At 32.0% G+C, this 12228-nt stretch overlaps 1 protein-coding gene across 1 annotated transcript; it reads right to left on the reverse strand.

Moving 5' to 3' along the window:
- Positions 1-3020: 3020 nt before the first annotated feature.
- Positions 3021-6070, reverse strand: LOC111986548 (rop guanine nucleotide exchange factor 3). Its single transcript, XM_024018211.2, has 7 exons — positions 5392-6070; positions 5175-5291; positions 4929-5083; positions 4769-4843; positions 4379-4669; positions 3782-4126; positions 3021-3361 (listed from the first exon to the last, which is right to left on the reverse strand). Exons 1-7 carry the CDS (start codon positions 5705-5707, stop codon positions 3242-3244), a joined length of 1419 nt encoding a protein of 472 aa, XP_023873979.1. The 5' UTR covers positions 5708-6070; the 3' UTR covers positions 3021-3241.
- Positions 6071-12228: the final 6158 nt, after the last annotated feature.

Raw genomic sequence — 12228 nt, forward strand, 5'->3', positions numbered from 1 at the left:
TGTATGATTATGAAAGTTTTGTATGCCTTGTTGAATAAGTGATCTTATCAGAAAGAACTGAGAACAGTGTAAAATTTTTGTATGCAGGGTAAATTACTTAAGCAAGCTTTCCAGACTCCTATTTTTTCAGCAGCCTTTTTGCTCCTTAGACTACTTATGGTTTGTTTGTTTGTTTGTTTTGTCATACGAGAATATTTGCTTGCCTGATCACAAATGTGTGCACTGTGCTCCAGCATTGAGGCACTCAATTCTTTTTAAGGTCTCGTTTGGGAGGAGAAAATGGAATGAAAAGAATAATTTTAAAATATTCTTCCATTCCCTTGTTTGGGAGTTTTAATGGAGGGAATGGAAAGTCAATTCCCTTATTTGAGAGTTTAAGTGGGAAGGAATAGAATAAGTAGGAGAGAAAACTCATTCCTTTATTTCCTTTAAACCTCAAATTTTCATGCCCCCTAAAATTAGGAGGAATGGGAGAGAATTGAATTAGATTTAATGATTTTTTTACTAAAACTTTCAAAATACCCCTATATATTCAACAATTTATTTTAAAATAGGAGTCTAATAGTAATATTATTATAAAATAATTTCATTCAATTCCTTCTATGTTACTCCTAAACAAGATTACTTACATTTCATTCATTTTCATTTCTTTCCATTCCTTAATTTCAAAACATCCAATCAAGGTTACTTAATTACATTCCATTCTTTTCCATTCATTTCCCTTACTTAAATACATTCCATTATATTCCTTTCCATTCCCTTATGATCATTTCATTTTATTTCATTCCCTTCCCTTATGAACTCCCAAACGAAGCCTAAAGTTGCATAGTAGAAAATTTTAATTGTGAAAAGAATTGGAAAATAACTTTGCAGGATACAACCAATTATATGAGATATATATCCTTTTCCTCCTCTCCCTCCCTGCGGGCATGTGCAGCCTTTGTCTCACATGTATCTTAAGATTAACCTACGTGTGGGTTATAGAGAGAAGACAGACCAATCCAATTCTTCGTGATGAGTCCATGTTGAAGAGTCACTTCCCACTCTAGTCTAGGCCTCTTAAGTCCCTTTGGATTGACTTGCATTTCACAAAAGGTGTATTCACTACATTGGTAGCATTGTATCTTTCGTGTGTAATATGCCTTCCACTGGATGTGGAGTAAAATCTGATGATAACAGTTCATTTGGATGCAAACTATATAAGGTGCCTTCTAGTGCAAGAAAGCAGAAAATATTTCAAATTGGTAACTAGGCAGAGTTTTATCTGAAGTGATCTGATCAGTTGGAACTAGAGTATAACAAGAGCCTTGTACCTCATGATTCATTTATCCTAAAATATGTAAGATGTGAATACTTGCCCCATAATTTTTATACTTGGTTATTTTAGCAGGGTAAGCTAATACGAGTGATAGAAATAGTATGGTATTATTTTTCAATACCATTTTCCCAACCAGGTTGGGTGAGACAAGGCAGGAGGATGGAATTCTCTACTTGATGTGAATTATTCACTCGTGATTCCATAAAAATCAAATGTTCAATACTTCAATTATTGAATCCATTGGCAGATTTTCTAAATGATAGTATTGTGTTCATTCTAATTACATCCAGTCTGCATAATCCTAAATGTAACATCTGTTTAAGCATGCATCGAATGATGTCCTTGAACTTTCTTAGCGAGAGCTCAAAAGATGGGTTTGGCGTCCATAAGCTCTGGATTCTGGAGTGATTCATTGATTGATGTTTGAGAAAAGTAGTGGTAACCCACTTCCATATTTCTGTGTGTAATGTGAAGATAAGGTGCAATATTCTATTAGCTATTATAAGATACTATATTTCAAAAGTTGACTTCCAGTTGTTGTTTCTCCTTTAGAAATGTCAAATTTGATCGTGAAGATCTCTCCAAAAAAAATGAGTGAACGTGAAGAGTTGAGAAGCCTTAATTAGTTGTCATGGATTGCTAATATACAAAGTGCTTAAACTTATAATTGGTGCTGTTTTCCTGTTTTCATTTGTTTGGACAAGTGGATTAGCAGAGAATTTTCAATGTTTCTATTTTATTATATGCTTCTGGTTATCGTATACTCTGGATTAGCAGGATATTTCAATGAAATGTCCTACTTGAGAAGCTTGGGAATAAATCAATCTATCATGCAATTTTCAGTTAGATTCGGAGATTTTATATCATTTCACGTGAAGATTTTTGACAAAATTTCTGAGCTCCCTCTAGAGCATCAGGATTTATATGTACTGCTTTGGATGTAAATGAACCTGATGTGAAAATAAGGTGGGAAAAAAAAAAAAAAAAAGGAAAAAAGAAGAGGTAATTATGTAATAAACCCCAGAAATCTGTCCTTGTATTAAATCCTGGAGTTTTAATTGCGGCAATTTCAATTTCAATTTTAATATATTGTTGAAATCTGAACCCTTGTCAAGTCTTTGTTAACCAATTATTGTAAAAATTCATGTAAATTGTACTTCCACCTATTCGGGCACTAAAAGTCCATAATATATATAATTTTAATGCTAAAATACCACTTGGTGTTTTCAAAAAATTATTAAGTACTCTCGGAGTACCAAAAATGCGTATTCCTTCTTTTTACATGAATGGTGAGTCCCATTATGAATTTAATGTGAAATGGGAGAGTATGCATTTATGGTATTCTGGGAGTACACAATAATTTTCCGGTGGTGTTTTCTTGATAGGTTATTTAGTGCCAAGATATTAAAAAAAAAATGGTCTCAAATGTACAATTTAATTGAGTTTTCATTATTTTTAATTAATTAATTAATACAGGCATGCTAGGGACTAGAGGATCTAGCAGATTGCAAAAGAAAAGAAAAAATTGAAATTATGGCATGGCCATGGATGCTATTGTAATTAAATATTCGGGATTTAATTTGAAAATACCTTAAAATTAAAAATCTCTAAAGGGATCTATATTATTCGGCCATATTTTTATTTAGGATCTATAGCTTCGGATTTATGGACCTGCTAAATTTCTTGTTTGTTTTACAGGCGATAATGTACAAGTTAAGCTAAAATTCATTTAATGAATGTAAAAAAAAAATGTTTTACGTATCACAGCTAACGATTCAAGTTCATGCACATACAAGCAAACTTCCTAGGATCATACACTGTCTCTTCCTTCTTGCAAAGTTTGTAGCAAAAATAGTTGAGATGAACTGCCAGAGAAAAGCATGTATGTCTTCCACTTTGATGTTGGACCCATTTCTTCTGGCTTTATTGTTCATTTCTCATAGTTCTGTCTACATAAAGAACATCTTCAATCCAAGCCACAATGTTGAAAGCAAGACCTTCCAACACCCTTGAGTAGCTCTCTAGTATTGCTTTCCCCACGTCCTGCAAAAAGTAAATGCCTCTTTAAGCCTTTAATAATTGCTTGTGGTCCAATTCCTCAGGTGGTGTAACTTATGTTTTCTGATGAAATTCAGTCATGTTGTGGTCCAATTCCTTAGGTGGTGTAACTTATGTTTTCCGACAAAATTCAATCATGTGGTTGCATTAGCCAATAAACTACATGGTTGAATTAAATCATACTTAGAAAATATAATACTGTTTATGCTGCATTAGTCAAATGTAACCACGTGTTCGAATTTCATCAAGGAGCATAGGCTACAACACTTAACTATGTGGCTGTGCCTAAGTTTTGCCCTAATCCAACTTCCAAGAAGCATGCAAAATATGAACAAATGAGCATCGGATGGTTTGCTGTGATTCAAGGCTACTTTCATATGAATTTATAGATGGCCAATAACTTACCTGATTGCACTGAATCTTGCTTGTGTCCAAGGTTGTCTGTGACAGTTCAGGGTACCTTTGCTTCAGGCAGAACAATAAACTGTCGGCCCTCTCTGCTAGGACATGATTTTTGTCACTCCGGTCTGTTTCAGCCATGAGATCCTTTACCAGGTCCCAAGATGATTTTGAATTGCTTAGACATGCTTTACGCCTCCATGTGTACATGGACGCTTCAACCCTGTCTGCAAGCTCTAGTGCTTCATGTTCGGATGTCATATTGAGACAGTCAAGAAGATCGTCGGGTGAGAATTGGTCTGCGGTACACATATAGCGGTAAATTGAATCTCCTAGACACGCTTTTCCACTCTGTGTACAAATTGTTGTAGAAAATATTGTCAGAAAAAGAAATAGGCAATTTGTTATCAATATATAGAATGAACTTCTGTTCCAATATTCATTCTTGCACTTAACATGTTATTACTTCTATTTTCTGTCTCATATTTTTTTTTTAAATCTAAATTAGACACTTAGAAAGTTCTATAAAATAATTTAAGAAATAATTCCCAAATCAATTAACCAATTACTTCCCAATATGTAGGATCAGCTAAGAGGGCTAACCTTTGGAAGAGTTGCCATGTATGTGTCTGGGATTTCCATCTCTGCAAGAATATTACTATTGATGGCCATGGCAGCTTTGTGAATTTGATTAGTACAGTCACGTTTGTGCTGCAAGTGCTTCCTTGCCTTCTCAGAGAGGCCACGTGGATCTACACATGGAACAGGCAACCACCATTTCTCTTCTTTCCTCTGAGTAAACTTTCGAAATGAGCCTGTAAGAATTGAATTCCCTGACATGCTCCCTTGTTTAGCATACCGGAATTCTGTGTCTTCGAAACTATCCAATATTTCCTGTCAAAAAAAATTTATGTTTTTGTAATCTACCCCTAAGAGAAAACAGTGTTTCTCTGAGAAAAGAGTGCAGCTTTTAGCAAATAAAGGTTGTCTTACTATGAGCATCATGTCAAGCTTTTGCAATGCAGGAAGATTAATATAAATATCTGATCTTGGTGTACTCGCCATCACCTAAAAGACAACATAAACTTACATTACAAAGAAGCAAAAAAAGAAAAAGAACCGAAGGATCAGATATGTATCTAAAGAGTTTCACCTCCACAGTTGTCCCATCATCTAAATCTTGCAAGATTGGGCTAAATTCTACTATGAAATCACACACGGATAAAAGACAATCCATTTCTCTTTTCCACAAAGCCTTCTTCTCAGGATTCAGAGGTTCTAGCCTCAAATTTTGTCCAAATACAGTTGCTGTAGAAGATCACAAAGATGTGTGATTATATTGAAATATAAAGCATATTCACTCTACATTAGTATTATAAATTCGTTACAAAAGAATTACCATAAAGGTTGGTTATGGAATTTGAGATGGTAACTGCAGTTGAGACACCTTTCCCACTTCCAGACATGTCTTCCCCCAACAAAAGCTTTGCAAATCTTTCCTTCATCATTTCAAGCTCTGCCAAGAATTTCACAAAGATTTAGCAAACAAGGATTGCTTTTGCATTTATGGCATGTATAAAGAATCAAATATCTAAAATGAGACTATGCCAACTCACCTAAATCAGTAGATTCATGATCATCAAGTTTATCGTCGACAGTTTTCTTCTTGGGTTTCATGCCTAGTCTGGTAAGGGATCTGGATTTGACTACCGGCCATCGAGAAGGAGAAGGTTCACTTGAAAAGCTATTGTTGTCATCTGTTTGCTCTGAGAAGGCTGAGGTCTCAGAATTAGTTCTGCAATATGCATAAGGACTGCCACTCAGTGTCGAACGCCCTGGAGTTTCTGAGGTTGAATGATCATTTTGATCCACTGAAGAAAGTGAAGGTTGATAACCCAAATCATAATCATCTGAATTAGACAGTGTATCCATTGGAGCTTTTACAACTTATGGTCTAATTACTCAAACCTGCACTGCACACAATCATGAGAGTGTCACAAATTGGGTTGGTGGGCTCTAAATTTCAGAACTCCATCACCACTATCAGAAAGAAATAGCAATTTGGTGGGACTCTGATTAAAAAGATGGACCCGGGAATGGACTTAAATTGTACAGCTTATAGAGTTAAAAAGTACGAATCTTTTTCTTTTTTTTTTTTCTTTCTTTCTTGGAACAAAAAGCAAAAGAGGTTTATGAGCTGTTGTTATTGTTGTCAGAAAGGGAAAATAATTTACTGAATATATGCACTAAAAGCTTTAGCTAGAAAGCAATGTTATGGCAAAATTTTCAAGAGGTTATAAACTGGAATTTAAAAATTGAGAGGCAACGGTTAGCTAAAGAACAACGGTCTAATATTCTTTCATGTTACCTTTATTAGCAAGATTTGAATTTAAACTGTTGAGAAGCAAGCTGAGTAACGTTTGAAACAGTTCCCTCCTAAGTATTTGCAATCTTTATGCCATGAAAACCTTTTCTTTCCTAAAGAATAGCTTTCTTTGAGAAAAAGAAATCCCATATCACCATGATCATAGAAGATGATGAACAAGAATATTTGGCACTGAAATCTTCCAGTTGACCTTACTTTGATAGTAGTATGAGAGACCCAGTTGCGAGAATGGCTAAATTTTAGCAATAGATTTAGAGAAAGAATGGCTTAGTGATTGCAAAAATATAGTAGTACATGCAATATGTGACTTATTAGTTGGACACCAATATTATATATATGGTTTTTTTTTTCCTCTTTTATTTTTTGGGTGAAAGAAGAAATAAGAATATATAATGGGTCGGTTGGGCTCTCTTGGGTGGTGGTGAAAACGTGAGCAATAATATTATGAAAAAAAAATTCAACATATAAATTATTTAATTGCAATTATTAATGGAAAATTATGAAAAATAAAATAAAATCCATTTGTTGATGTGACCTGTGGAGGAACTAGACACATCAGTCTTGAATTCATCAATTTAAGAATTAGTATGCCTTTGTGCAAAAATTATCAGTCAATTGTGGCCATCCTATCTGGTATTAAAGGACGTGAAATTTTTGGTGACTAGAGTTATTGTATTTTTATTGATTTGTTGGATTTAAAAATTAAAGTACAGTTGTAATTTGAATGTACAATTTTAAAAAACAGTACATAAGTATTCGCAAACGAAGCCTTAAGATAAACTAATATACATATTATACTCACTTTAGTTGTTTTTTTTTATTTCTTTCTTAAAAAAAAAGTTGTTTTTTATTTTTATTTTTATAAATTATAGAAATGATAGGATTCAAATATATAGAATTGCTTTATGATGATTGTTTATTACTTATCAAACTAAGACAAGTAGACAACAATGGCGTTAAGGGTTTTTTTTTTTTTTTTTTTTTTTCTAAGCCGAAAATAAGTTTTTGAAAAAAAATATTTTTTGAAAAAAAAGAAAAAATCACTCCCGAATATTATGGCCTTTATGGGGAGTCATGTCATATTACTGTGAATGACAATATGGCAAATGAATACCTGCGAAAGTAACACCAATTTTGTGATGTCTCAACCACTTCACTTAATTAGAAGTTGAAAATTGAAATCTTTATTAGTTTTTAAAGCGGACTCAATTACATTAGTGATGTCAAGAGCACTATAGTTAAATTGAGACTCTTCTTTAGTATTTTTAACGAGATGTTCAAGGTTTAACGGTTGATTTAGTGGTTCTTAAGATCTCGTGATATCCATGAGATCTTAAATTTGAAACTTTTTGCCAGTATCTTAGGGCCACCTTTATAGAATTTTACTCTGTAATAATCCGATACGTATGAAATGAGAGAACTGCATACACCCGAGGGAAATTCCAAACACCCTCATTTGTTAAAAAAAAAAAAAAATTATCTAAAAATAATGTTGAGATTCGGAGTAAATCACAGTGTAATGGATCATCCATATTTATTATAATTACATGACTCCTAATCTGCATGTGAACCACACGAACCTAAAAATCAGATGATGACAGAGACGCTAATTGAAACACTTTCCTTTTAACAAGTTAATAATTACATTTAATTTGTTTTCTGATTCCCAGTGTTTGTTGGCCCACAATGAGTCAACTTGGAATTAAACATGGCAACATTATTATAATTTATAAATACAATAGCAATTTAGGACTTAGAATATCATGAATTATTAATACCTAAAAGTAAAACAACCCTTTCTTTTTTTGAGGGAAACTTAAAACTCATTTGAGTTGTCAAAAATCTCAAATTTTAATTGATCCTAAAACTAGGGGGGGAAAAAAAGAATCAGGATCAAAATATCATGTTTAGTATTTTTTTTTTTTTTGGTTTTTGAGAGAATCATGTTTAGGAAATTTAATATGATGCAATAGCTAGCAGCTTGGTCGGAGGTTGGTTTAGAAAGCATTTCATCCTTTAAAAATGAAATTTAGACAAATTCTTAGCTTAATTTGTTTGAGATACAAATAAATTAGTGATTATTTAGAAACAAATTAATGTTATCTAGCTGTTGAACAATTTTTTATTTTTTTATTTTTTTTATTTTATCGAATTAGGCCGTGAAATAGACGTGCATCCCATTTCTCAGGCTTCTGACTCCTTGTCGGCTGGCTCCTAAAATGTGATAAGGGTACACGGAATTAAGGACTTTCTTATACTAATTAATAAGTAGAGGTCAAAGTTTCTTTATAAACAAATGCATGTACCTCTTCTCCTCAAAATAAATAAATAAATTTCCATTACAAAATCAAATAAACAAATATGCATGTACCTCTTGAGTCTCTTATTCTAAGCCTCTACAAGAACAATATGCCAGTCATTAAAAGAAGTTGTCAACTAGCCTATGGCCTGATTGGCCAAATAAGAATTTAAAATAGAATTCATTTATCTTGCCGAATTTCAATTAATCCAACTACTAAAATCTTATATACAATAAGTTGCTTCTCCAATTGATGTCATCATTGTCCTTGTCCATGCGTGTTTTGATTCTAGGAGTTCCAAATTTCTTTTAAAATTTGTGCAAATCCTTAATAATGGCATGCAGTTGATTAGCTACAGATATAAAATTTTTTTGACATGAAACAAACATTTGTTGATAGATTTTTCAAAATATTATTAACGGAAAATGCTTTTAGGGAAAATGTTTTTAGGGTGGAAGTGTAAGAAATAATTTTTTTTTGATATATTAATTAATGGGAGTAGGGATTTGAACCCTAGATGTCCTCATTAAAAATATCAGAAGATGCCAAAGATTTTATTTTATTTTTTTGAAAAAGGTGATGCTAATTAGTTGAACTACAAGACTCTTTGCTTAAGAAATAATTTTTTTAAATAAGTTGAGTGTTCTAACTTCTAAGAGCACCAAAAAATACCACTCAATTAAATTACAAGACTTTTGAGACAACTTTATAATTATTTTGAAAACATAAAAGAAATGATATTGGGATTTATGAAGAAAAAAAATAGGAAATATAAAAGTAAAATTGCCAGAGCAGGACTGACTAAAATAAAGAAAGGATAAGCAAAGGCCAAGACAATCTAAGAAGAAAATAAAGAAAATATTAAGAAATTTTTCATATGAAAAATAAAATAAAATAAAACTAAGACAGTAGAAATAATGGAGCAGCTAAATAAGATAAATAACCAAAAAAAAAAAAGTAAAAAGCTTAAGAAAGATTCAATCATCTTATACCCAAAATAATTCTAAGACTTTAATGTAGGATACTGATTAATATCATAAATAGATTCATAACTAGAATGAAGTTCCCAATTGTTTTTTTGATAGGAAAAAAAAAAAGCAAAAATAATAATAATAACTCCATAATTTTGGTTCCACCAGAAATTAAAGTCCCTATTCCACCTAATTTTCCTTCTGCTTATTTTCGGAGTGATCACTTTGTTTACAGGAAAATAAGGAACTCCACCATAATTTCACAAACGCACTACATATTGATTTTCTTGGTTCCTTCTCCTCTGCAATGTACTCTCTTGTCTTTATTACATGCCCTTCTTTCTGCAAAGTAGTAATTTTATACTGTTTAGCATTTTAATAAACCACTAGTGTTAAAACATAAAGAATTTTGATATTATAGATTTGAAATAACATCTTACACCTAATCATTTCAAATCTATATGAATAAAATTCTAACCCAACTATAACTTTATCAATAGAAAAAATTAGGGTAAAAAATTATTTTTGTCACTAAATTTCATCAAAATTTTGTATTTTATCTCTAAACTTAAAAAAAAAAAAAAATCATTTCTAAACTATTGAAAAGTTCATTTTTTGTCCCTTAACTATTGAAAATGTTTTACTTTATGTATTTGAACTTTGAAAAATATCTTTTTTTTAATCCGTAAACTGCTTATTTATTTTTTTATTTTTTAAGTTTAGGGGCAAAAAACAAACTTTTAGTAAAGTTTAGGAACCAAAATAATATTTTAGCCAAAAAACAAAATCATTTCATACGCTATTTAAGTTATATAAATCTAAAAGGTGAAATTCAAATTCTCATCTTTAAATACATCCATCCAAAATGAACCATAGAATTATCAAAAAAAAATTTTTCCACAATATTTTCATAACACTTTCAAAACAAATTTTAGGTGATAAGTTGTTACTGACTGTTATTGGCAGACAAAAAAATAATTTTAGTGGTAAGTTCAAATTAGAACCCGTAACAACTTTTCACTTGAAATTTGTTGTGAAAGTGTTGTAAAATGTGACTTTTCTCTAGAATTATACTCGACTTTCTCTCTAACCATTATTACATTTGCAATAAACTTAAACCCAATTTTTATTTGGCCTCTGTAGGTGTCATCTTCAAGCACCACATTATATGGAGCCGGTTTTACTTCTAGGAAAGCTCTGTCACTTCCCTCTGTAATTATTCCACCAAGGTGAATTCTGCATTTCAAAATTGATTAGTTTAAATAAGGCAAAACAATATTAATAAATAAAGTATTTATTAGTAATAAATTTGAGAGATTTAGTACTCTGTTAGTTATGTTATATATCATGCCTATGCACATATTTGCAACACATTCTAAATGTATGTGCCATTTGGGAGCAAAAAGAAGTCAGAAAATATAGTAGAACAAAAATTTCTATATTAGTTAGGCTGATAAAAGGTTTAATGCATTAGAATAATTTCTAATATAAATCTCACAAGCCTAAAGGAAAAGGGCATTACATGGTTTCACCAACAAAGCCACCATCACTGAGGAATTCTGTGTTCATAATTTTGAACTTCAGATGGGTCAATCTTTTCCAATCAGACAATGGGCGTTCAAATGTGAATTTCTCATTCCACCAAGCCTTATCATCTTCACCTGCACAGCAAAACTTGGTCACTAGGTCATCATATTAGCATTGGGAGTCCTTGATTTAGCAAACGTAACAACTTTTCACTTGAAATTTGTTGTGAAAGTGTTGTAAAATGTGACTTTTCTCTAGAATTATACTCGACTTTCTCTCTAACCATTATTACATTTGCAATAAACTTAAACCCAATTTTTATTTGGCCTCTGTAGGTGTCATCTTCAAGCACCACATTATATGGAGCCGGTTTTACTTCTAGGAAAGCTCTGTCACTTCCCTCTGTAATTATTCCACCAAGGTGAATTCTGCATTTCAAAATTGATTAGTTTAAATAAGGCAAAACAATATTAATAAATAAAGTATTTATTAGTAATAAATTTGAGAGATTTAGTACTCTGTTAATTATGTTATATATCATGCCTATGCACATATTTGCAACACATTCTAAATGTATGTGCCATTTGGGAGCAAAAAGAAGTCAGAAAATATAGTAGAACAAAAATTTCTATATTAGTTAGGCTGATAAAAGGTTTAATGCATTAGAATAATTTCTAATATAAATCTCACAAGCCTAAAGGAAAAGGGCATTACATGGTTTCACCAACAAAGCCACCATCACTGAGGAATTCTGTGTTCATAATTTTGAACTTCAGATGGGTCAATCTTTTCCAATCAGACAATGGGCGTTCAAATGTGAATTTCTCATTCCACCAAGCCTTATCATCTTCACCTGCACAGCAAAACTTGGTCACTAGGTCATCATATTAGCATTGGGAGTCCTTGATTTAGCAATTGGAAAAGAGCAGCATGAGATAAAACCTGATGACACTTTGCTTCTATGTACATGAGTTCCACACTCTATGATAACGTAATAGGCTGGTGTTCCTATCACAGTATAATCCAATTCACTATGTTAAACGGGTCCAATTGGTTCAACATATGAAAATTCATGAGAATATAAAAACACAACTTTTTTCACAGAAAATAAAAAGAAAGTATACCAACAAGATTTGTGTGTGTAATGCCTTCAGCATTAACAAGAATTATTTCAAGGATCGCTCCTTCCATGTGTGTTTGGAGGCATGTGACACTCGCAAACAGAGCATGAGGTTCCACGAAAAAGAGTTTATGATGTTATATTTTGAA

This window comes from Quercus suber, unplaced genomic scaffold (genome assembly GCF_002906115.3).
Source record: "Quercus suber isolate HL8 unplaced genomic scaffold, Cork oak 2.0 scaffold_350, whole genome shotgun sequence".
Classification (NCBI taxonomy): domain Eukaryota; kingdom Viridiplantae; phylum Streptophyta; class Magnoliopsida; order Fagales; family Fagaceae; genus Quercus; species Quercus suber.